This window comes from Miscanthus floridulus, chromosome 9, assembly GCF_019320115.1.
Source record: "Miscanthus floridulus cultivar M001 chromosome 9, ASM1932011v1, whole genome shotgun sequence".
NCBI lineage: Eukaryota > Viridiplantae > Streptophyta > Magnoliopsida > Poales > Poaceae > Miscanthus > Miscanthus floridulus.
The window spans coordinates 17594625-17621676 of NC_089588.1; the positions used below are offsets into that span (position 1 = coordinate 17594625).

Below are 27052 nucleotides of genomic sequence, written 5' to 3' on the forward strand. Positions count from 1 at the left end.
ACAAAATGGCTACTGGTTCTTTTCTCCTAGATAATCTTCCAACTTATGAATTCTATAATCCTTCTTTTGTGGCCCATCAATTCGGCCTTGGTCAACTACCTCCTTGGCTATTCTTTAGGAACACTCTAAAGCAAAGAGAAGGTATCAGTGAGATGATGGAAGCTTCTAGAGTTTTTCAACTGGGATTAGACCTTCCTTCTTTTTGCCTGCATGAATAGACAAGAGCTATCTTCTTCTTAAATTTGTTTGGTTCCTGGTGGCAAGAATGACACTCTCACCTCTTCTGTAGTCCAATTCATCCCAACTATTTAGTCCTAGATGAAGAATTTGCTTCTGATAGTGAGGTAATTTACTATTTTTCTTTCAGAAGGATTATCTGACAAGTTCTATCAATTCATCTAATAAATTCTTTTACAGGATACCGAATTTGATCCGCCAAGCGTGGACATGAAAGGGCATCCCATAGAATATTATCCACCATATCTAGCCTCAAGAATGGGATCAACTGCACCTACTCTAAAAAAGTTAATGAAAACCCTAGCTGCTTCAACAATACTCACATATCAGTCTTCAAAACGCAAGGCAACCCAAGGTGTAAATCAGAAACCCACCACTGGGAAGAGACTTCGCAGAACAAAATCATCAATTGCTCAGGTAACTTAACTTATCTTTCCTTTTAAGATGATATCCAACTTCTAATTCAATCCCTTTCTTACAGCCATAGACTATTGCATCTCAATCTGCCTTGGGTGCCGAATTGTTATCCCAGGCATTTGAATCGGCGTCTACCAACCTCTCATCGGCTAATCCTCGTAAGGAGCCGATTACAACTGAAATAACCGATGCTTCTGACAGACCCAAAATAGTAGAAGATAAGAACCTCTCTACTTCACCTCCTGATGCTACCAAGGTATCTCCTCAACCCTTTTAATCTTATGTAATCCACACTCTTCTCTGATAATTCTCCTTTATCAGACACCACCTAAGAAAATATCTACACAAGAGCAAAGGTCTAACATCCCAACAGTTGAAGATGATCCTGTTGATGCTGATACCCAAACCGTTGATCCTTCAACTCAACAAACAGTCGATGGTAAGAAATTCATATGCTCATTCTTGTCCTTCTATAACAAATATAAACCGAAAAACATCTTGATGCATGTAGACACTAGCATCGAAAGTCCAGAGCCGATTCAACCAAATGTTGAAAAAGATGTTGGCACATCATCGACTGTTCCTTCTCCTTAGTCAGAGCTTCTTCCAGAAAAGGTATTGTGTCCTCCTCACCATTCATCTCATTGTCAACTTATTTGCCATTTCTAATAAGATTTCTTTTGTTCACATGTAGGCACTTATTTCTCTAGCTCTGAGCTACTCTTTCAACTTTGAAGAATACATAAATAAAAGTGAGATTAGCTCATCATCCATTATTTCCCAAGAGACTTTATCAGATGAGACCAAAAATCGGCTAAAGGACATGCTGCCAATGCTCGAGAGAAATATAGCTAATTTGGTCCAGGATGCAGACCCAATGAGAAGAATCTTCTTGGCCATCAAGGATAATCTGACCCCAAATCTTGCTGAGGCCTTGATACCTATATCTAATATTGAAGACCAAGCTCCCAAGGTGAAAAAGGCTCAAAGAAATCTGATTGCCCATGAAGCTTTGATAGCCAAAAAGAATTCTAACAAACAAGAAGCTAAAAAATTAGCACAACTAATCGACAATTTGAAGATTTCTTCTTCCAAAATTGAACTAGGACTAAATCAGTTGAGAGTTAGACGTGCTGAGCTTGAAAAAGAACTGGAAAGTGTGAAAGCCACCATCGAACGTCATGAGTCCAACTTGACTCAGGTCCCCAATGCTATCAAACAGAAGAAGCAAGAAATGCTGACCAAGGTCAAAGAAGGCAAAGCTATTTGTAGCAGTCTTGAGAGGATTCCCAGATCAGCCGAAGAAGATAAACAATAAATTGCAGAAGTTGATGCTATTTGGTTGAAAGCACTACGAGCAGTTTATGATGCTCTTAACTTATAATTTACATTCTAATATCTGTAGCACATAAACCTGATGATAACTGTACCTTTTGATTTGGCTAGAAGAGCTGATTTGAATTAGCCGATTTCTGATTTCTGACTTTACTCTGACTTAACTAAATCTGAACATGGTTTTTATCACAAAACCCTTCGAATTCCTTCTCAGTCATCAACGCTGCATTCCCCTCGGTATTAGTTAAGCGGCGCTTCCCCTTCCATCAATTGGGGTTGCTTTCACACGTCCCAAGATATCTATCGTCTCGCCTTCGTGGCTATAAATACTAGCTAAGGGTTTCAGCCTCAAACACATCTACATTTGCAACTGCTCTCATTCTCCTACGTCCTTCCATCTTCACAAACCCTATAGTAGTTTCCTCTTCTCCTCCCCTCAAGATCTAAACCAGCACCCATGGCCGGCGAAGATAACCGCGACAAGCGTGCAGCGGAAGATCTCCCGGAGGAGGAGATGTCGGTGAGCCAGCGACTCCGTCGCATGAGGTAGGACCAAACGACTCCTGCTCCTATCAATAGATTACATTCTGACGTGTCTGCAGGTTTGTCTTGAACAACAGGCTTCCTCCTCCTCCTCCCAGGGCCGGCGAGCCCTCTAATGCTGAGTCTGTTGTCACCCCCGCGCCAGATTCGTCATCGAACTACTCTGACTCCTACAACGGCGACGATGCCCGGCACTTCCTCTAAGAATGGAGGGCGGCCAAGGACCGTTACTCTAAGGCAACTCGTGAGAATGGTCAGCTTGAGATCCGCCTTGAAGCCTCTCAAGCCACCCTCATCGCCACCGAGTAAGAGACCAACCGCCCGGGCGTGGTTGGCTGAGTCCGACGCCATGGTGGTAGGTAAGATGGATTCTTAGAAAACCTCTGTTCTTATTTTCTCTACCTTTGTCTTGATAGTTTCTTTGTTTCTGTGATTGCCAGCCCTGATGGTGCAGTTGGAGAACCTCCAACTGGTGGCGAATGCGGCTACGGCGGCCATCAACGCCCGTGGCCCCTTACTAATCAACCGCCTGCATGATGTCCCAGCGTGCATCTAGGAGATCGCCCTTCACGGCATCCACCGTGGCGCAGCGGTAGCCCTGGCTGCGGCGCAGGTCCAGACCGGGCACGAGCTCTACACCATGGAGCCAGGCTTCTCGATGGCCGACGACCCTGACATGCACGAGGACTTGATCAAGGACTTCGACGATGCAGCTGCGACCATCGTGGACATCACATCCGCCCAGGATGTAATCAATGAAGTTTTTGATTCGTTTGTACTAGGAACAAATTATCAATGAATAAATTTTCTTCTTCTCTTTATGAATGCGTTTCAGAATCTACTGAAATATAAATTTGATTGTTTTTGTGTGTGTTTTTGCTCTATAGGCGATACATATCGTATTAGTTTTTCCCCTTAGGGCTAATTTTTGAACTAAAGGCGATACCCTCCTGGTACCGGCTATTAGAGCCGACGACTAAACAAATCGGCTATCAAGTATTAATCCAAACACTAGGATAATACTTCTCTAGGAAATTTTCATTGATTGCTCTATCAAACTTCTCTTCCTCTTCTAGCGTTTCTAAAATATAAGCATTACCAGGCGCACAACGTTTAATCTGATAAGGACCTTCCCAATTAGGCGACCATTTGCCAAACCTGCTGTCTTTAGACCCAATCGGCAATCTTACCTTCCAAACTAACTCTCCTTCGCAAAACTATTTGTTCTTGACCTTTTTATTATAATGCCTTGCAACCCTTAATTTATTGGCCTTAATATTTTCAAGAGTGCGCAGCCGATGACAACTTAAATCCTCCAAATCGTCCATCATAAGGTTTTTATAGACTTCGGCTATCAAATCATTTTGTAATATAACATGTCTTGATCCAGTCTGAATCTTCCAAGGAAGAACTACATTATGCCCATATACTAACTCATAAGGTGATGATTTAATCGATCCATGTCAAGCCATCCTGTATGCCCACAATGCTTCATTAAGTGTCAGGTACCACTTCCTTGGTTGCTCTTTAATTTTTTTCTTAATCAACTTAATCAAAATTTTATTGGATGCCTCTGCCTGGCCATTAGCTTGAGCATAATATTATGAAGAATTTAATAATTTAATTCCCATACTGGCAGCAAAATCTCTGAATTCCTCTGATGTGAACATTGTTCCTTGATCAGTAGTAATGGTTGGAGGAATCCCCAAACGATAAATAATATGCTCCTTGACACAATCAACCATATTCTTTGTGCAAGTAACTTCACCACCTTTGAGGCAATTTTGTCAAACACGTGGTGAGCGCCACTTCTCTGCGAATCAGAGCAGGGGAGATGGACGGTGCGACCGATTTTGGGTGGCGGGGCATGTACGAATCAAAGGAGACCAAGGATTGAGGAGACCAAGGATTGGACGAATCAGAGCAAGAACTGGCCGGGGCGAGGTGAGTAGAGGGAGGAGAGGACAGAAGAGGCGTGGGCGAGACATCCGGGTTTAGGGGCGGCAAGGTGGTCCAAGTACCACCGCTTCAGCCATGTTGTCATCTTGGAGCAGGGAGCCGAACGGACGGGGAGGTGGTCCAAGTCCACTCGCGTAGGGAGCGGACGGGAACGAGCTCCGCTGCCATAGCGCCGACGCCCGAGAAGAAGCCGCCCCAATAATCGTGGGTCGAGGGCAGCCGGAGGAGCGACGACCATCCCGTGCGCAGTCAAGTGGCGACCGGTGATGGAGGGCAGCACGGGTGCCTCAGCGGCGACGGAGGACTACGCGGCAGCCATCTTCAGCGGTGACGCCCCTACCGGGCGAGCTCGCTCAGGCTATTGGCCCCCACCACCATCGACTCCCTCTGCGAGCTCCAGGAGGAAGCCCTCTCGACCTTCGTGCCCACCTAGCACGAGGACTCCAGACTCGGCGGTGAGAATGGAGGGGGAGGAGGAGCTCGATGTCGTCAATGAGGGGAAGGAGGGCTCGACGCCGTCGGTGAGGTAGGGAGAGGAGAGATCGCCATTGGGTGCGATGGTAGGTGGAGAGGAGAATCAGTATGGGCGCTTAGCCAAGCCTGACTCCTGAAAAATGGCTGCCCCTGCGTTTTTTTTTTTTGAAGTCAGACTAGGGGGTGGTCGGTGACTCCTGGAGCCTGTTGGGGGTTAGCTAGTCAGACCTTATATAAACTGCAAGAATATTTGGAGTCCGTCGTGCATGAGCTTTGAAAGTTGAAACCTCGATTATCCATGTTCCAATGCAATGCCGCATGCTCGGTGCTTGTCTCCTTGATTTGGGTTAATTGTATTATGCATATCATCACATCCGCGCCCTGGACTCCTGTTTGCAATAGCGGAGCTGGACTTGGACACGGCTACCACGGGGGGCAGATGTTCAGCTGGGCAGTCTTCTTGCGCAAATCAAATCAGGATGCAAAATAGACGGTGCAGATCGCGCGTGCCCGCGGCGGCGCCAGCGCCAGACCTTCTCTGGCGCACGTGGCCTTTCTTGCCTCCGATCCCTCCCTTCCCCCTCTCGCACCCGCGGCGCCGTCTCCCTTACCAGCCGCCGCCGCCGCCGCCGCCTCCTAGGCTTCACCGCCGTCAACGCCGGCTCCGCCGCCTTTTCTTGGACATCTCAGTCGAGCGCCCCCGCCGCCCCAGGTCGGGGGCCGCAGCCTTGGGGCGTGCGCCCTCGACCCCGCACGGCCGCCGGAATCTGGCGGATGCGCCGCGGATTCCTCCTCCTCGCCGCCGCGCCGTCATTCATGGAGAGGCGTCGCCGGGTGGTACCAGAGCCATAATCCATGCTATTCAACATCACACACTGCAAATCACAAGCTCCTGTAACCGCCGCCGCCGCCGTCGCAGCTATCTCCAGCCCCCGCTTCTCCTCCGCGTCACTGCCCCTACCGCTGCCGGCGCTGGTACCGCCACCTCCTACTCCGCTGCCCGAGGAGAGCCCGTTCGCCGCGCTCCGCGCCTCTGATCCCGCGCCGCCGGAGCCTCTCCGCCAGGTGCTCGCCACGGGCGACGTCCACGCCGCGCTCCGCGGCCTCCCGGGCCTCGCGCGCCAGCTATTCCGGTGGGCGGAGGCCACCCCGCGCGGCTTCCCCCGCTCCGCCTCCGCGTTCGCCGCCGTCCTCGTCCCGCTCGCCCACGGCAACCACATCCGGGCCGCCTACCCCGTCTCGCTTCGCGCCCTGCGCCTCGGCCTCCTCCTCCCTGTCCTGTCCCTCCTCCTCTCCGCAGCCCTCTCTCCCGCCCTGCGCTCCCTATTGAGCCTCCTCCTACGCCTGTCCGCCAAGTTCTCGACGGAACGCGAGGCTCGCGACGCCGCCCGCCGCCCGCCGCCTGTTCGACGCTGTGCCTTGCCGCCTTCCGCGTGGTGGCGGGCCACGGCGTGGCCCCTGATGTCAGGGACTGCAACCGCGTGCTGCGCGTGCTCCGTGACACGGCCAGGTGGGACGACGTCCGTGCTGCATACGGAGAGATGCTCCAGCTCAGGATTGAGCCGACCATTGTCACATACAACGCTTTGCTGGATTCTTTCCTGAAGGAGGGGAGGAAGGACGAGGCTTCCATGCTGCTCAAGGAGATGGAAACCCAGGGGGGTGGTTGCTTGCTGAATGATGTCACGCACAATGTGGTGATTAGTTTCTTGGCCAGGGAAGGTCATCTGGAGAACGCGAAGCTGGTTGACAGCATGCAGCTGTCCAAGAAAGCCTCATCCTTTACCTATAACCCACTATCACTGTGTTGCTTGAAAGGGGTTTTGTACAAAAGGTTGAAGCTTTGCAGATGGAGATGGAGAATGAGGGCATTATGCCTACAGTGGTGACATACAATGCCATCATTCATGGGCTGCTTAAAAGTGAGCAGGTAGAGGCTGCGCAGCTGAAATTTGCGGAAATGAGAGCAATGGGCTTACTGCCAGACCTGATCACGTACAATTCTTTGCTAAATGGATATTGTAAGGCAGGTAATTTGAAGGAGGCGCTTTGGTTGCTTGGCGATTTGAGGCGTACAGGTTTAGTGCCAACAGTTTTGACATATAACACTCTTATAGATGGTTATTGTAGATTAGGAGATTTAGAGGAAGCTAGGAGATTGAAAGAGGAAATGGTAGAGCAGGGGTGTTTTCCCGATGTTTGTACATATACAATTCTCATGAATGGTTCACATAAGGTGAGGAACCTTCCTATGGCAAGAGAGTTCTTTGATGAGATGTTGAGCAAAGGTTTGCAGCCAGATTGCTTTGCCTATAATACAAGGATTTGTGCGGAGCTAACCCTAGGGGATACTCCTAAGGCTTTCCAGTTGAGGGAGGTGATGATGTTGAAAGGAATATATCCTGATACGGTCACATACAATGTTATTATCGATGGACTGTGCAAGACTGGTAACCTGAAAGATGCCGAAGATTTGAAGATGAAGATGGTCAGTGATGGTTTACAGCCGGACTGTATCACATACACCTGCTTGATTCATGCACACTGTGAAAGAGAACTCCTAAGGGAAGCAAGGAAACTTCTTAATGGCATGGTCTCAGATGGTTTGCGACCCTCTGTTGTGACGTACACCATATTAATTCACACGTGTTGTAGAAGAGGAAACCTTTATTCAGCATATGGTTGGTTCCGGAAGATGCTGAATGCGGGAATTGAACCTAATGAAATAACATATAATGTGCTCATACATGCACTATGCAGTACAGGCAGAACTCTGTTGGCTTATCATGATTTTCACGAGATGCTGGAAAGGGGATTAGTGCCAAACAAATACACATATACTTTATTGATAGATGGGAACCGTAGAGAAGGTAACTGGGCAGATGCAATGAGATTGTATTTTGAGATGCATCAAAATGGTATTCCTCCAGATTATTGCACACATAATGCATTGTTCAAGGGATTTGATGAAAGCCACATGTACCATGCAATCGAGTACTTGGAGAATATTGTTTTGGGGTGAATGGATTTGCCTCTCTGAAAGATTGTCCTGCTGGCCTTGCATCACAGATATTTCCTGTAAGAACTTTCTCATGTATTGCAAATTTCTCTTCATCCGTGTACCATTATTTAGCTTTGCTCATTTCTTCAAGCATATTTTACTCTTGAGTTCAGTCCGGAGATGATATGGTGTTTGTGGGCAATACCTTTCAAAAGGGAAAGAAAAAGAGAGTTTGAGACAATGTTCTCTGAGTTATGTTGTTTGGTGCTTTCAAAAGGATAGTTACGCACAAAAATATCTCCTCTTGCTGCTCAGGAGATCATAGATGGAGTTTGGGGGGCAACTGTATCAAAAGATGAAAAACAAGAGTCTGGAACCATGATCTTTTAGATAAGCAGTTGGGTGCTTTCCAAAAGAATAGTTGAGCACAAGCAAGTCTTCCTCTTGTGGCTTAAACCGTGTCAGATTTCTTTGCTTGGCATTATACTCATGGAGATATGTTTTTTAATTGGAAACTGGGTGGCAGGAACGCGCTCCGGTTTCTGAAGATCTCTCATGATATTCTGCCCTTTTGTTATTTTCTTTTGATAATATGTACTGGAAACCTGACCACCATGAATTCTTTATGTGTCAAATAGTAAATGGCTGTGGGCCTTTTGTGACTGAGCTTTCTTCAGTTATACATAGGATTTCTCTTGGTAAGAACATTCCAAGAATCTTCTGTAATAAATGATTTCTTGTTTCACCAAATTTTCCATAGGCATGTTACAATATATTGACCTGTCAGATCTGCAGTGCTCATGGACTGAGGATTTTCATGATCTTATCATGTCATGCTCCTAGAGTACTAGAATTATTTACCCTTTTGATTGCCTCTTAGTGCCATTTGTATTTTTTACTTTGTTCACTGTTTTTTTTTGCCTCTTGGCGGATTCATTTATTATTTAGGTCATTAATACAGTCTTCAATGCACACCATTGACATTGATTTTCTGAATATCTGTACTATAATGCTAGTAAATTTATGATGGTGTTGATGTAATTTTCATGATAACTCGTTAATGTTTCCATCTCACAAAATTGAATACCTTTATAGTACTTCCTCTGGTCCAAAGTTCAGCTAGGCGCTAGGCGGAATCTAGACGCTGACCCATTGCCTAGCGCCTAGTCGGGAGTACTCGGTCCTAGGCGTTTTGGCAACGGAGCTCTCCTCTGCTCCAAGAGAAAGCAGAGCAGAGCAGAGGGCCGCGCCTGGTTCCCCGAGCGAAGCAGAGCAGGGGCGGCGAGCATAGCAGAGGGCCGCGCCTGGTTCCCCGAGCGAAGCTGAGCAGGGGCGGCGAGCAGAGCAGAGGGCCGCGAGCAGGGGCGGCGAGGCAGAGCAGAGGGCCGCGCCTGGTTCCCCGAGTGAAGCAGAGCAGGGGCGGCTTCAACCAGAGGGCCGCGCCCGGCGTGGGGAGGGGCAGCAGGCGGCAGCCAGGGGAGGTGCGGCGTCCACCGGAGGCCACGGCCAGCCGGAGCGGGCACATGCGCACGCGCGGCCGCCCGACGGCTGAGGTTGGCGCACACGCGGCTGCGCCCGACGGCTGCGGCTGGGCAGTGGTCACGACGGCGTGCGGACGGCTCCGCCTAGCGCCGCGATGCGCGACTATGCCCCTAGTCGCGGCGACGGGCTTCGCCCAGCGACTAGGCGCGCGTAGTCGTCGAGTAGTCGCCGCCTAGCCGAACTTTGTTCTGGTCTGGTTTATAAGGCATAGTCTGACATAGCACGGTCTCCTAAATTATACTTTGACCATTCATTTATGTCATATTATATTGTGTATGATTATAAACTTATGATTCTTGGATAGTATATTTGCTTACAAATCTAACAGTATCAAGTTTGTATTACAATAGTTAAAAATGTTGGTCAAAGTTTACAAAGTTTGACTGTTGACATACACAAAATGCCTTATAAACTGGACCTGAGGGAGTAATCATTGAATTTTGAATTTTTTGACTACATGCTTTCTAGGACGGCATAAATTTTGGACCAGAGTAAGGGACAAGTACTGTTATGACGGGCGTGCACTACGGCCGGAGAAGGCCTGCTCGTGGCTAGGGCCGCGCCCGGGATGGGCCTCAAGCCCACATCGCCGCGTCATATTAGCTATTATTAGAATTACTAGAAGTTATTTCCTATTATTAGATGAGAGGAGTTATAAATACCTTGTAAGACTCTTTTGAGGATTAAGAAGAAACAAATCTATTGTTTCCGGCTTCCCCTGGGAGCCGGGAGTTCTGCCCTAGCCGTCCTTCTCGCGCCCTCGCTGCAGCCACGGCGCCGCCGCGCCGTCTTCCTCGTGCACTTCGACCTCGCTCTCCTATCCTCCACACATACAACCTACGATCCCTCGCGAGCAGAACCAGAATTCCTAGCAGCTTGGTATCAACGATTCCAGGCACGATGACCTCCACTCCGCTCAGCCACGTCGCTCTGTCGCCGATGTCATCCATTTCGCTGCCCACGGCGTCCTCCGAGCTCTCAGCCACGTCCGCGTCCAACTCGCCGGGCGGCTCGCTCACCTAGGGCTCGATCACCCTGGAAACCCTGGCCGGCGTGGTCGATCAGATTAGCCGCAACATGGACCAGCTTGGCCGCAACATGGTCGCCATGCAGGCGTCCTTGGTCGGCATCCTTCCGCCGTCTTCCACATCACAGCCGCCGCCTCCAACATTGCCGCTGCCGGACGCGCCTCCGGTGTCGCAACAGTCACGCTTTCCCTACGGCATGCCCCATAGCGGGCTGGGGGTGCCTCTCCATCTGCTTCAGTGGCCGACCTCCCCATCACCCATACCGCCATGGGCGATGATGGGGTCCACTTCGGCGCCGGTTTACACGATGGCCACCTCACCTACGCCGTCCACGGTGACCACCTCCGTCGTTCCGCCAGCCCCGACATCCGGCACGTTCTACGGCGACATGGACGGGTCGCTCTTCTACGGCGGCACTACTGGGTCGGCCGCACCGGCGGTCCTTGGAGTCGGCAGCACTTCGACCACCACGACCATTGATCACGGAGCGCACGGGGGCGCCCCAGCGCCGCTGCGCTTCTACAAGCTCGAGTTCGCCACCTACGATGGTGGCGTGGATCCGCTGAATTGGCTCGACTAGTGCGAGCAATTTTTCCGCGGCCAGCGCACTCTCTCCTCGGATCGCATATGGTTGGCGTCTTACCATCTCCGCGGAGCTGCACAGACGTGGTACTACGCACTCGAACAAGATGAAGGCATACTAGCCTGGGAGCGCTTCCGCGAGCTGTGCCAGCTTCGTTTCGGACCCTCGACGCGGGGCACACGTTTGGCGGAGCTTGCTCGACTGCCCTTCACTTCCACGGTCCAGGACTACTCGGATCGCTACAACGCCGTCCTCTGCCATGAGCGCGACCTCAACCCTCGTCAAAAGGCGCAGCTCTACGTCGGCGGTCTTCCTGAACATATCAAGGTGGACGTCGAGATGCACCATCCGCAGGACCTGCAATCCGCCATGTACTACGCGTGGGCTTACGAACGTCGCGCGGCTGCCTTCATGCCTGCCCAACAGCCGCAGCAGTAGCGTGGCGTTCGTCCACCGACGCGTCCCGGCCTTCCGCTAGCTCGGCCGGCTGCAGCTCCATCCTTGGGTACTATCACACAACCGTTCCCGACAACAAACCCCGGTCAGTCGCGGTTCCGCCGTTTGTCACTAGCGGAGCAACTTGAACGACGTCGCCAAGGCCTCTGCTTCAACTGTGACGAACCTTACGTCCGCGGTCATGTCTGTCAGCGCCTGTTCTACTTGGAGAACGACGACTACGTTGACGCCGAGATCCCTGCCGAGGTTGCAGCCGCGGCCGCGTTCTAGGAGACGCCCGCGGTCGCCCCTCCCGTCCTGGAGCCCACGGGGGAGGCGTCGGCCACCGCCGGGACGCCACCCACAGTGTCTTTGTATGCGCTCGCAGGGGTGCGCCCAAAGAACGCCATGCTTCTTCCCGTGATAGTGCGGGGCCACCTCCTGGTGGCTCTCCTCGACTCCAGCTCGACGACCAACTTCATCAACGCCGATCTCTTCTATCGCCTGCAGCTTCCCTCTGTTCCGCATCCCACGCTACGGGTGCTCATGGCCAACGGCGACCGCGTGCCGTGCCACGGCCTCGCCCACGACGTCGCCGTGACCATCGGCGACGAGGAGTTCATCAACTGTTTCGGCACCAGTCTTGGCGAGTTCGACCTCATCCTTGGGTTTGACTTCCTGTGAACCCTCGGCCCAGTGCTGTGGGACTACGAGAGCCTCTCCATGGCCTTCACGCGCGCTGGCCGCCGCGTCCTGTGGACGGGGCTCGGTTCCTCCTCCGACGACACCACCAGGCAGCCCGCCGTTCGGACGGTCAGCGACTCCTCCGGACAAACCCTCCTGGACCGGCTACTACTTCAGTTCGGGCCGGTCTTCGCCGAGCCGCGCGGCCTACCGCCAACACGTCCCTATGATCACCGGATTCACCTCCTGCCGGGCACCGCTCCAGTCGTCGTCCGTCCCTATCGCTACCCGCAGCTCCAGAAGGACGAGTTGGAGCGGCAATGCGCCGCCATGCTGGAGCAGGGGATCATACGCCCCAGCACATCTCCGTTCTTCGCCCCGGTTCTCCTTGTTCGCAAGGCGGACAACTCTAGGAGGTTTTGCATCGACTACCGAGCCCTCAACGTGCAAACCTCCAAGGACAGGTTTCCCATCCCGGTGGTGGACGAGCTCCTCGACGAGCTCCACGGCGCCCGTTTCTTCAGAAAGTTGGACCTTCGTTCCGGCTATCACCAGGTGCGGATGCATCCGGACGACATCAGCAAGACGGCATTCCGGACACACCAGGGGCACTATGAGTTCTTGGTGATGCCTTTTGGCCTCTCCAACGCTCCGGCCACTTTCCAGGCATTGATGAACGACGTCCTCCACCCATATCTCCGCAGGTTCGTCCTGGTGTTTTTCGATGATATACTGATATATAGCTCCTCGTGGGCGGAACACCTGCAGCACGTCGGCGTCGTCCTCAACGCTCTCCGCGCCCACCGTCTCCACCTCAAACGTTCCAAATGCTCGTTTGGGGCATCCTCTGTGGCCTATCTCGGCCATGTGATATCCGCCGAGGGTGTCGCCATGGATGCCGACAAGATCGCAACGGTCGCCTCGTGGCTCGTTCCGCGCTCTGCCCGTGCCTTGCGCGACTTCTTAGGCCTCGCCGGCTACTACCGGAAATTCATTCGGGACTTCGGCGTCATCGCGGCGCCACTGACGCGTCTCTTGCAGCGAGACGCGTTCGCTTGGGACGCCGAAGCCGAGGCGGCCTTCCTGGCGCTCAAGGGCGCCCTCACCACAGGGCTGGTCCTTCAAATGCCCGACTTCGACAACCTCTTCATGGTGGACAGCGACGCCTCGGGTGCCGGGTTCGGTGTCGTCCTTCACCAGAGCACCGGCCCTCTCGCCTTCTTCAGCAGACCGTTCGCCGCACGCCACCTTAAGCTAGCCGCTTACGAGCGGGAGCTCATTGGGTTGGTGCAGGCGGTACGACACTGGCGGCCGTACTTGTGGGGGCGCCACTTCCTCGTCCGGACAGACCACTACAGCCCCAAGTACCTGTTGGACCAACGCTTATCGACGGTGCCTCAGCACCAGTGGGTCAGCAAGCTATTCGGTTTTGACTTCGCCGTAGAGTACCGTCCGGGCCGCCTCAACACGGTGGCGGACACTCTATCCCGCCGCGACGCCGAGGCTGCCCTCGAGCTCGACGATACAGCAGCAGCGACGAACATCTCCGGGCCGTCTTTCACTTACATCGACGACGTGCGCCGCGCAACAGCTACGGCGCCGAACGCCGCGCTGCTGCAGGAACGCCTGCGCGCGGGTGAGCTGGCTGCTCCCTGGCGCGAGGACGCCGGACTCCTGCTGCACGGTCACCGCATCTTCGTTCCCGACGTTGGCGACCTACGTCACCAGGCCATACAGCTCGCTCATGGGGCTGGCCATGAAGGCGTTCAGAAGGCGCTCCATCGTCTTCGTTCGGATTTCTATTTTCCGGGCGATCGCACGTTGGTGCAGGATTGGGTGCGCTCCTGTGCTGTTTGTCAGCGCAACAAGACCCACGCTCTTCGGCCGTCGGGGCTCTTGCAGCCTCTGGTGGTGCCATCCCAGGTGTGGGCGGACATCTCCATGGACTTCATTGAAGGGCTGCCCAAGGTCGGCGGCAAGTCGGTCATTCTCACCGTCATCGACCACTTTTCCAAGTACGCGCATTTCATTGCGCTCGGTCATCCCTACACCGCCACGTCCGTCGCCCGCGCCTTCTTCGACGGCATCGTTCGCCTTCACGGGTTCCCGACGTCCATAGTCAGCGACCGGGACCCGTGTTCACCGGTCACGTGTGGCGCGACCTCTTCAGGATGGCCGGCGTGACTCTGCGCATGAGCACGGCGTTTCACCCTCAGACGGACGGCCAGTCGGAGGTGGTGAACAAGGTAATCGCAATGTATTTGCGCTGTGTTACAGGTGACCGGCCTCACGCTTGGGTGGATTGGCTCTCATGGGCGGAATATTGCTATAACACTTCCTTCCACACCGCCCTCCGCGCGACGCCCTTCGAGGTGGTGTACAGCCGTCCCCCGCCTGCCATCCTGCCATATCGGCTGGGGACAGCGCGTACTGAGGCCGCGGATGCTCTTCTACGCAGCCGTGACGAGATGCTAGCTGAGGTCCGTCAACGCCTTATTCAACCTCAACAGCTTGCGAAGAAGTACTACGACGCCAACCACAGAGAGGTGGAGTTCAACGTTGGCACGTGGGTCTGGCTGCGCCTCCTCCACCGTACGGCGCAGTCTCTGGACCCCCGTGCCAAGCACAAGCTGGGGCCTCGCTGGGCGGGTCCTTTCTGCGTGCTGGAGCGCATCGGCCGCGTCGCCTATCGCCTACAGCTGCCTGACGGAGCGCGCCTGCATGATGTCTTCCACGTCAGCCTGTTGAAGCAGCATCGCGGCGATCCCCCAGCGGAGTCCGGTGTCCTTCCCCCGACGCAGGACGGCCGCATCCTGCCAGCCCCGGATCGGGCGTTGAAAGCGCAGCAACGCCGAGGTGTCTGGAGCGTATTAATCAAGTGGCTCGGGTTGGCTGAGGAGGACACTACCTGGGAACGCGTCGACGAGTTCAAGGCTACCTACCCCGACTTCCAGCTCGAGGACGAGCTGTTTTCGCAGGCGGGGAGAGATGTTATGACGGGCGTGCACTACGGCCGGAGAAGGCCTGCTCGTGGCTAGGGCCGCGCCCGGGATGGGCCTCAAGCCCACATCGCTGCGTCATATTAGCTATTATTAGAATTACTAGAAGTTATTTCCTATTATTAGATGAGAGGAGTTATAAATACCTTGTAAGACTCTTTTGAGGATTAAGCAGAAACAAATCTAATTGTTTCCGGCTTCCCCTGGGAGCCAGGAGTTCTGCCCTAGCCGTCCTTCTCGCGCCCTCGCTGCAGCCACAGCGCCGCCGCACCGTCTTCCTCGTGCACTTCGACCTCGCTCTCCGATCCTCCACACATACAACCTACGATCCCTCGCGAGCAGAACCAGAGTTCCTAGCAAGTACTGACGACACACGTGCTGTCTTAATTATTTGATATATGCTGTAAAAAAATAGCTTAAGCTGACAGTATAGCTATCATATTTTGAATTAGACAAGTCTTGATGCTGTAGGATTACAACCTCAGGGAAAAAATAAAACTAAATAGTTGTTTGCAGCTGAAGTTCTCAGCATTTTGAAAATGGATCTACTGTCAACAGCTGAGGTATCTTCTCCAATCCAAGAGTGCCTTGAGAATTCGGTTGGTCAGCATGGACATATATCCACCTTGTGGGACTTCATGATACTTGATCCATGGAATGGAAGCTTCTTGATACAGAACTCTCATTTTGATTAAACAGATTGGTAATATTCATTGGACAAACTCCGAACTTTCAAAAGACAAGTAAATCATGGTGGGTTGATTCACAAAAGCCTTGTTGGCTTGATTTATTCTTAAAAAAAAAGGAATACAAATCAATGTTATGTCGACATATGTTAGAAAGGGCTAGGTTATAACATTGCTTTTAGTCAACTTTTAATACAAATATTTCATTTTTTTTCTTCGTGTAACTTTCATGTTAGTATATTGTTGTCTCCACGGCATGAACACATAAGAAGCTAATCCTTGTATTGCGTGTTCAATTTACAAGCTCTGTGAATTACTATTTTGTGTGTTACAACCTTTATTATATGTTTTATATCCGAGGCTGTGATTTTCCTCAGTAGTTCTTGGCATTGCCATCATCTTCTGAAGAACAACCTTCCATATCATGCCTGCAAAATATTTCAGGGTGGCGCATGGCTCCTGCAGCAGAGGGGAGCCACCTCTGGGTCATCCACTGGTAGAGCATGGAAGGTGTATTGTTTGCAGTCCAGAGGTCAGAGGGACCTCTGCTATGGCACAATTAATTTCTTGAAGGTCTGCCTGGACATTTTAAATGGGAAAGAAAGCCACCAATAGTTGATAGTTGGGACGATTAGTGCAGCATATACAGCTTTACTCTGAAATCTGAATTCTGAGTTGCATATTTCATTAACATGTATTTGGTTGTATCTATGTCTTTGCCTGTGAGGTATATACTGGAGGCATCCCCAAATAGAGTATCCTCCCATCCAGACCCCAAGACATATAACTTCTGCCCAAGATCCAGCTGGTCAGCCATCTTCTTGATATCCAGTTCTTTGCTCTTGACATCCCTCCTGGGATTGGGGTCACCTTCACCATACTCAGATCTATCAAAAGAAACTAAGTACATTCCCAATTTCTTCATAAGCTTCTTTATTGGCAAAGAAACCAGTAAGCAAAATATGGAGAGAAACCAACATTTCGCTTAAGTGTCCAGTGCTCTGTGACTGTGCTTTACCTTGGAAACAGGCAGGGTAAAGTCCTTGGTGCCTTCAAATGCATGTACTGTAGATCTTGTACCTGGCCTTGTCTTTCTGTATTCTGTCTTCTCTGTATGCAAGGTAACTTTCCATCCCTGAGCTTGATCCTGGTAGATGTAGATGTCAGAGGATGCCCACCTGGTGAGCCACAACGTTTCAGAGACTCAGAGGTGGTCACTAGAGAGTTGCCGGAGTGCCCAGCTGAGGAACACAATTGGCAGAACAAATACTAATTTACGAGCCATTTTCTCCAGATCTGGTGCTTTAAGGTGAGAGAAGACAAATGTGAATATAGCTTTGAGTGGCATGGAAAGCATGCATTGTTGGCTGTCCTTTATTCCATTGCTGAGTGCTGATCTGCTTGCAACAGATGGCTTCCCATCACTGCTTTACTTATTTATTGTGTCTGCATCTTTTGCTTTATTATTTTTTGAGCGTAAAATACAGCAGGGGAAACCCTCACTGTGAGATTTTATAAATATAAAAGGGTAAGAACTGTACAGGGAAACAAGCACAATAAAAACCACCCAAGAGGCTGAGAGAGCCACTTGGCAACCAGAAAAACTAAGAAAAGGCATCTATACAAAGGAGGAAAGAGGAGGAGGAGCAGCAACAACAACAACAACAAAGCCTTTAAGTCCTAAACAAGTTGGGGTAGGCTAGAGTTGAAAGCTAGCAAAAGCAATCAAGGTTCAGGCACGTGAATAGCTGTTTTTCAAGCACTCCTATCTAAGGCTTAGTCTTTGGGTATATTCTATCCTTTTAAGTCTTCTTTTATTGCCTCTACCCAAGTCAACTTCGGTCTTCCTCTGCCTGGCTTAGGATTTCACTACGCACCGGTGCCACTGGAGGTCTTCGTTGGACATGTCCAAACCATCTCAATCGGTGTTGGACAAGCTTTTCTTCAATTGGTGTTACCCCAATCTATCACGTATATCATCATTCCGAACTCGATCCCTTCTTGTATGACCAGAAATCCAACGCAACATACGTATTTCCACGACACTTATCTGTTGAACATGTCGTCTTTTCGTAGGCCAACATTCTGCACCATACAATATAGCAGGTATAATCGACGTCCTATAAAACTTGCCTTTTAGCTTATGTTGTACCATTTTGTCACATAGGACACCAGATGCTTGGCGCCACTTCATCCACCCTGCTTTGATTTTATGGCTAACATCTTCATCAATATCACCATCTCTCTATAGCATTGATCCTAAATATCAAAAGGTATCCTTCCTTGGCACTACTTGACCTTCCAAACTAATATCTTCCTCCTTTCGAGTAGTAGTGTCGAAGTCACATCTCATATACTCAGTTTTAATTCTACTGAGTCTAAAACATTTGGACTCCAAAGTCTCTCGTCATAACTCCAGTTCCTGATTCACTCATGTCCGGCTTTCATCAACTAGCACTACATCGTCCGCGAAAAGCATACACCAAGTGGTGTCCCCTTGTATGTCCCTTGTGACCTCATCCATCACTAAGGCAAACAGATAAGGGCTCAAAGCTGACCCTTGATGTAGTCCTATCCTAATCGGGAAGTCATCCGTGTCTCCAGCACTTGTTCGAACATTAGTCACAATATTGTTGTACATGTCTTTAATGAGCCAGACGTACTTTATTGGGACTTTATGTTTGTCCAAAGTCCACCACACAACATTCCTTGGTATTTTATCATAAGCCTTCTTCATGTCAATAAAAACCATGTGTAGGTCCTTCTTCTTCTCCTTATACCACTTCATAACTTGTCTTATTAAGAAAATGGCTTCCATGGTTAACCTTCCGGGCATGAAACCAAATAGGTTCATAGAGACCTGCGTTATTGCTCTCAAACGGTGCTCGATAACTCTCTCCCATAGCTTCATAGTATGGCTCATCAACTTAATTTCCTAGTAATTAGTACAACTTTGAATATCTCCTTTATTCTTGTAGATCGGTACCAATATACTTCTCCTCCACTAGTCAGGCATCTTGTTCGATCGAAAAATATGGTTGAACAGCTTGGTTAGCCATACTATAGCTATTTTCCCGAGGCATCTCCACACCTCGATTGGGATGCCATCTGGTCCCATCGCTTTACCTCCTTTCATCTTTTTCAACGCATCTCTGATCTCAGATTCTTGGATTCTCCGCACAAAGCACATATTGGTGTCATCAAAAGAGTCATTCAACTAAAAGGTTGTGTCCGTATTCTCACCATTGAACAATTTGTCAAAATACTCTTGCCATCGATGTCGGATCTTATCCCCCTTCACCAAGATATGCTCCCTTTCATCCTTAATGCACTTAACTTAGTTAAAGTCCCTTGTCTTTCTCTCACGAACCCTAGCCATCCTATAAATGTCCTTCTCTCCTTCCTTCGTACTCAAATGTTGGTAAAGATCCTCGTACGCTCTACCCTTTGCCACACTTACAAATCGCTTTGTAGTCTTCTTTGCCACCTTATACTTCTCTATGTTGTTCACACTCTTGTCATGGTACAAGCGTCTATAGCATTCTTTCTTCTCCTTAATAGCCCTTTGGACTTCCTCGTTCCACCACCAAGTATCTTTAGCCTCGCCTCCACTTCCTTTGGTTACTCCACACACCTCTGAGGCCACCTTCCAAATGTTGGTTGCCATCTTCTCCCACATGTTGTTTGTGTCCTCTTCTTCCTTCTAAGAGCCCTATTTGATAACCCTTTCCCTGAATACCTCTAACGTCTCCCCTTTTAGTTTTCACCACTTTGTTCTTTCAATCTTAGCTTGTTTATCCCTACGGGCACGCATCTAAAAACGAAAGTCTACCACCAAAAGCTTATGTTGAGAAACAACACACTCCCCTGGTATCATCTTGCAACCCAAGCATGCTCATTTGTCCTTTCTTCTTGCAAGGACAAAGTCAATCTGGCCAGAGTGTTGTCCGCTACTGAAGGTCACTAGATGAGATTCTCTCTTTCTAAAGAAAGTGTTGGTTATCATTAGGTCAAAAGCTACCACGAAGTCTAGAACTTCCTCCCCCTCCCGATTTCTACTACCATACATAAAACCTCCACGAACTGCCTCGAAACCTGCGCTTGTAGTACCTATATGCCCATTAAGATCTCCTCCTATAAAAAGATTCTCACTACTAGGTACAGCTCTAATCAGGCCATCTAAGTCTTCCCAGAACTGTCTCTTAGCACTCTCGTCGAGGCCTACTTTTGGGGTATACGCACTAATTACGTTCAAGACCATATCACCAACGACAAGCTTGACTAAGATAATCCTATCTCCTTACCTTCTCACTCCCACCACACCATTCTTGAGGCTCTTATCAATCAAAATTCCTACTAAATTTCTATTCACGACTGTCCCTGTGTACCAAAACTTGAAACCTGTATTGTCCACCTCCTTCACCTTCCGACCCTTCCATTCAGTCTCTTGAACGCATAATATATTTACACGCCTCCTAGTCGCGGTATCAACTAATTCTCTTAACTTACCTGTAAGCGACCATGCATTCCAACTACCTAAACGGATCCTAGTTGGTTCGACTAGCTTCCTTACCCTTCGCACCGGTTGACTCAGATGTGAAGACCCTTACTCATTTTTCACTACACCCGAGCGGCAATGTAGCGCGCCACTAAGGAAGCGACGACCCGATCCTTACTCACTTGACACCATGCACAGATCGCGACACGGCATGTCACCAAGGGGGTGCCGACCCGGCCCTTGCCCATTTAATACCATACCTGGGTTCCGATATGGTGCGTCGCTAAGAGGGTTACGCCCCATCGGTTCTGATGATTTTTTTCTCTCAAAAAACTTTATTCTGTTGATGATTTTAGACATGTAAATGTTATGTCGATGTGGTCTATTTAGACCCAGATCTATGTTCACAGTTTGAAAATGCAGCATAAAAATTTGAATATATGCTCTAATCTGCAAAATTTCAAATTTCTATTATGCAAGCATGGTGCGTGACAACTGACATGGGCACATTGAATTTTGCATATTTTAGTGCAAGGATGATTGGCACGGTTTGCCTGACTTTACGGTGCTACTCCTGGGAGATGTGATGTTGCCTCCTGATGGTATAATGATGATACATTGCATTGAACTGAATGAGTTAGGTAGTTTGACCGGATCCTAGATTTTAAACTTTTTTCATGAATTGGCTTATCTGACAGGTTTTGCTCTTGTGTTGCTGTTTGTGTCTTGAGCAGGGTGGTTGCAATTGCGAGATATCACTGCTCCGAATAAGAGATAAGATTTGCAATGCAGTTGTAATACAGTCCTAGTCATCTCTGAGTTGTTGGTGATCGCTGCCTCGCTGGGAGATCAGACATCAGAAGTTGCTTAGCTCAGTAAATTATTCAGAGAATTAGAGGCGACCTCTTGCTCTCTGGTGATGATCAGAGCTGCAATCTGCACCCTGCATTCATGATCTCTGCTCTGCCCGATGAAGGCGTCATTTGCTTTCAATGCGAGTGGGTACTGAAAAAGAATCTCTGAAGATCACCAAAATATTGACCTGGTGAGCTTGTAAGTACTGAGCCTCCAAAGTAGAGAGGGACTAGTGTGGTGACTGCCTGACTGGTGAGTGGTGACACATCCTAGATGCCAATGGTCACTCAGAGGCTCCAGAAACTGTGACCATTGTCGCCTGTCAGTGCACATTGATAGTGAAACAGCACTGACCTGGTCAAAATGACCTCAGACTCTCAAGTTGGTACTGCAACCAACTGAACTGGATCCCAGATCAGAGGCCATTCATCCATCTGCCCACTTCTGTGGATTCGTGTATAGGATCACAGATTGGGATCCCAGCTCAGAGAGCCCATTCATCCATCTGCCCACTTCTTTGGATTGGTGTTTGGGTCACAGATTGGCACTTGTTGACCTCATTGTTGACAAAGACTTAGCGCTCAGGGAATGCCCACAACACTGGTATTCTTGCTTTAAGAGATCTATTTTGACATTGTAAGATTGCATTATGCATACAGAGATCAATCACGACTGGTGGAATTTTAGGGCATGTCTACTACACACACTGAGTGTTTCTTGAGTGCTGACCACCCCCATTGTTCTATTTGCTGGATGGAAATCTTCACATGCCTTCATCTGCATCTTCTTCCACCTTGGGCCATTGACAGTCTGCTCATGCGATTTTACCCCACTGGCGCCATGCTGCCTCCGGTCACTAACCTTGAAGCCCCCAAATCCTAACCTTACTTCTCTGGAATCAACAAAGATGCTTCAAACACTCAAAGTGAGCATTAGCTTCCCCACAATTTTTAAGTTTAGGCGATTCAGAGGGACTTGTAGCAAAACTGAAAAGATATCTTCTTGGTTGTCTTATAACTGAGATGCTTGTACGGGTGTCTCATGCTCTTCAAGTTTGAACAAAATATTTCTTTTTGGCTACTGATACGGACAACGTATGTACACACAGCACACTCATATACCCTTGAGTGCACCCCTATTATATGCTACCAAAATAAACCAGCTGAACAGAATCATTACTACACTACGATGTGGTTCTTGGAATCCTAGTCAGTACTCCTATAAGATAATTAACATATACTTAGAAAATATCTCAAAATTAAAATGGTATATTTGATGAATTAGATGTTTACGAGCATAACTTCAATATAACCTCTATTTGCAGGATTGGATATGAACATAAAAGACTCCATGCAATTTGCAGTGTGTGTCAGCATTTAACACACAAAGATTGCTTGAAGATATGAACATACACTTGCTCTCTGCTAAACCTGTGGCTTGCCGTCAAATGGGGTTAACATTTGACATTTGATATATCAAAATATTATATAGCGTTGACTGCCCAATCCATGAACCAAATCTGCACGGAATTAGCCCCCTGTCAACCTCCACAATCAAAACATTGAAGAGTATTATATCTTGTTTGCTTGGATACTGACTTGTACGCAACCAGGAGGAGACACATTGATCCATGGAGATTCTTTGGGGGCATGGCCTCTTCCTTCCAAAGTCTTCATGCCATGATCTGAATATCTAATTGCCTCCCTGCATTGGCCCACAGTGATCCTCCCGTCAGTATGGATGCAGGTTGGTTGGTTGGTTGCCACAATGGTCCTGCCTTCAGTATGCTCAGTGGACGGCTCCTTTTTATCGAGGCACCTCAAACTTTGTTAGATAATCTTTTGCATCTTCTGTGTGAATGCGCAGCAGGTGAAGGCGCCGCCGAAAAGGGCTCCCTGCTACTGCACCGTAGCAACTGCAGGGACAGGTGCCGAACGGCTCACCTGCCGCACTGTAGCCACAGCAGAGGTAGGCGTCAAAGTCAGCCATGCTGTCATATCTACTAACTGTAGCAGCATGACAGCTGTACTAGGACTAGATGGATAGAGTTGTATATATAGTTTGTCATTGCAACTCAGTAAAGAGAGAGTTCAGATTTGTCATCTCCTATACAGGGCTCCGACCAACGCTGGTGTCTCTGGCTGTGTGTGTATGCTCTGTTCTCCCTCTCTTCTTCTACCTCTAGCCATAGTGTGTGGTCGGACAACGTCTGTCCTAGTCGACCGCGGTCGGCAAGACTGGTGAGTGGTCGACTCACCTGAGCCGGTGATCTTATGGGCTAACAACTGGTATCAAAGCCGTACAAGCGCCGTCGCCGGACTAGCCGCCGGCGATGACGGATGGTTCGGAGATGGGTGACAGCAGTGGCACTGCTGTGGCTGCACAGCCACGATAGGAGATCGTTGTTCGCATGGTGCGGGAGGTCAGCGGCACTAGTTGGCCGACGCTGACTCGCACCAACTATGGAGAGTGGTTGGTGACATGAAGGTCAAGCTCAGAGCCCGACGGCTCTTGAATGCTGTTGACAAGGGCACCGACAATAAGGAAGATGACATGTCAGTGTTGTAGGCTATCCTCGTTGTTGTACCGGCGGAGTACAAAGAGCTGTTGGGGGCGAAAAGCTCTGCTAAGGAGGCATGAGAGGCTATTGCGGCGATGCGTGTCGGTTCCGACCGCGCAAAGAAGGCGACGACACAGCTTTTGAAGCAGGAGTATGCCAACCTCAAGTTCAAGGATGGTAAAACGGTGGAGGATTTCTCCCTCCGCCTGCAGACGCTCATCAGCAAGCTGAAGAGCCACGACATCACCATCGACGAAGAGGAGGCGGTCTCCAAGTACCTCCACTGCGTGCTGGCAAAGTACATCCAGATCGCCCTCTCCATAGAGACGATGTTGGACTTGTCCACCCTCACTATTGAGGATGTGACAGGCCGTCTATGGGCGGTGGACGAGCGCCTGGAGCAGACGACAACAACCAAGGACAGCGGCAAACTGCTGCTGACAGAGGAGGAGTAGGCTGCTCGGAGGAACTCCGGGGTAGCCTCCTCCAGCCACGGTGGCGATGGCAAGCGTCACGGCAAGGCTTCTTCGGAGAAGAAGAAGCAGGTCGACCCCAACACCTGCCGGTGCTACGTGAAGATGGGCCATTGGGCACGGGAGTGCCCAAATCACAAGTAGGAGAAGAAGACTGAGGCTCATCTGGCACAAGCTGATGATGATGAGGCCACTATCCTAATGGCGACGTTCTGTGCACTGCACAACTTCGAGGCCGAGGAGAAGGGAGAGGTGACGATGGTGGAAGGACCTGGGAAGGCCCTGAAAGCTGTCAACCTCGACGAACCACGCTCCCAAGTCCACCTTGGACATCTAGGCGGCGAGCAGGAGCAGCGGTGGTATCTAGACTCTAGAGCCAGCAACCACATGACGGGCTCCAAGGTAGCCTTCTCCGAGCTCGACGACGATGTTACCGGTACGGTGAAGTTTGGTGATGGCTCAAGGGTGGCAATCCAAGGGCGCGACACCATCATCTTCCGATGCCAGAATGGGGAGCACCACGCGCTAATAGATGTATATTACATCCCCCAGCTGCGTTCAAGCATCATCAGCATTGGTCAGCTGGATGAGCATGGTAACGAGGTACTGATCAAGGACAGAGTCCTCAGGATCAGGGACCGGGAACAGCGACTCCTTGCCAAGGTGAAGAGGTCCCTAAACTGGTTGTACCTACTCGACCTGAAGGTAGAGCAGCCAGTGTACCTGGCGGCAAGGCACACCAAGGAATCGTGGCTGTGGCATGCCCGGTTTGGACATCTCAGCTTCGACGCGCTTGGTCGGCTAGAGAAGATGGTCCAAGGGCTACCCCACATCAAGCATGGAGGTGAGCTGTGTGACAGCTGCCTGGCCGGAAAGCAGAGAAGGCTACCATTCCCAAAGATGGCCAAGTATCACGCGATGGACGCTCTCGAGCTCATCCACGGCGACCTCTGTGGGCCGATCATGCCAGCCACAAACGGTGGTCGGTGGTACTTCCTCCTACTCGTGGATGATTGCAGTCGCTACATGTGGCTGCAACTCCTAACGAGCAAGGATGAAGCGGCGGCGGCGATCAAGAAGTTCAAGATGCGCAGAGGCCGAGAGCAGCAAGAAGCTCCGTGTGCTGAGGACTAATCGCGGCGGCGAATTCACTTCGGTGGAGTTCGCTGCGTACTGCGTGGATCAGGGTGTGGTATGACATGACACAGCGCCGTACTTTCCACAATAGAATGGCATGGTGGAGCGACAGAACCAGACGGTGGTCGGCATGGCTCGATCCATTATGAAGGCCAAAGGCATGCCGACAAGGTTCTAGGGTGAGGCAGTGACCACGGTGGTGTTCATCCTCAACCGCGCTCCCACCAAGGCCCTGAAGGGCAAGACGCCATTCGAGGCTTGGCATGGACACATGCCGAGCGTGTCCTTCCTTCGGACATTCGGCTGCATCGGCCGCGTCAGGAAAACGAAGCTGATCCTCACCAAGCTGGAGGACAGGAGCATACCAATGGTGTTCCTAGGCTATGCGAAGGGTACCAAGGCGTACCGGCTCTACGACCCACATGGAGACAAGGTACTTGTCTCGCGCGATGTCAGGTTCGACGTGAAGGCGGCTTGGGACTGGAATAGTCTGAGCATGGGGGAAGCTAGCGGCTTCACCAGCACCTTCATTGTCGAGCACTTGGTCATCCACGGTAGTGGAGACACTGGGGAAGAGGTGCTGAGCACTCTAGCAATAGAGCTGAGCACTCCCGGGGAGGTGCCGAGCACTCTAGGAAGGGTGTCGAGCACTCTAGGAGTGGAGCTAGGAGATCCTACAGTGGTGTCGACCACTCTAGGACGGGTGCCGAGCACTTCTGTAGCAGAGCCAAGCAGTCTTGTAGTGGTGCCGACCACTACAAGACTAGTGCCGAGCACTCCGGGAGGGGTGCCAAACAGTCCAAGAGTAGTGCCGAGCACTGCATCCGGGGTACCAAGCACTCTAGGTGCTGTACCGAGCACTCTGGCGGAATAGGGAACTCCATCGACACCGATCGAGTTCGCCTGACCTCCAAGTGACATCACTGAGTTCGTGGATGCCTTCCACGAAGGTGAGGAGGTGCGGTTCCGCAGGCTGGATGACATCGTTGGCGGCACAGTGCCCTCAGTACTGGCGGGTCGGCTGCTCAATGATCAAGAGCTACTGCTTGTCAGAGCAGAGGAACCACCCACGTTCGCGTTGGCCGAGCGCGATGGAAACTGACGACGGGCGATGCTGGAGGAGATGAAGGTGATCGAGGAAAACGAGACATGGGAGCTCATCGATCCACCTCCAAGATGCCGTCCGATCGGTCTAAAGTGGGTGTACAAGGTCAAGCAGGACGAGCTCGGTGCCATTGTCAAACACAAGGCATGCCTCGTCGCCTGAGGCTTTGTTTAGCGCGAGGGCATCAACTTCGAGAAAGTCTTTGCGCCAGTAGCGCGCATGGAGTCTGTACGTTTGCTACTAGCCTTGGCAGTAGCAAAGGACTGGTGCGTCCATCACCTAGATGTAAAATCGGCCTTCCTCAATGGTGACTGGCAGAGACGGTCTTTGTCAGGCAACCTCTGGGTTTTGCCGTCAAGGGAGCGGAGCATAGGGTGCTCTAACTACACAAGGTGCTCTACGAGCTGTGATAGGCCCCACGAGCGTGGAACACCAAGCTTGATGCCATGCTTGGCGAGCTTGGGTTCCAAAGGTGCGCAACCGAGCACGCGCTCTACACAT

At 50.6% G+C, this 27052-nt stretch overlaps 1 protein-coding gene and 2 pseudogenes across 1 annotated transcript; 2 read left to right on the top strand and 1 right to left on the bottom strand.

Moving 5' to 3' along the window:
- Positions 1–495: 495 nt before the first annotated feature.
- On the top strand, positions 496–2119 carry LOC136479346 (uncharacterized). Its single transcript, XM_066477240.1, has 6 exons — positions 496–654; positions 770–910; positions 976–1093; positions 1166–1233; positions 1349–1900; positions 2060–2119. The coding sequence occupies exons 1-6, from the start codon at positions 496–498 to the stop codon at positions 2117–2119; spliced, it is 1098 nt and encodes a 365-aa protein (XP_066333337.1).
- A 3398-nt stretch (positions 2120–5517) lies between these two features.
- LOC136481460 (pentatricopeptide repeat-containing protein At1g22960, mitochondrial-like) lies at positions 5518–8728 on the top strand (annotated as a pseudogene).
- A 6957-nt stretch (positions 8729–15685) lies between these two features.
- On the bottom strand, positions 15686–17384 carry LOC136481461 (uncharacterized; annotated as a pseudogene).
- Positions 17385–27052: the final 9668 nt, after the last annotated feature.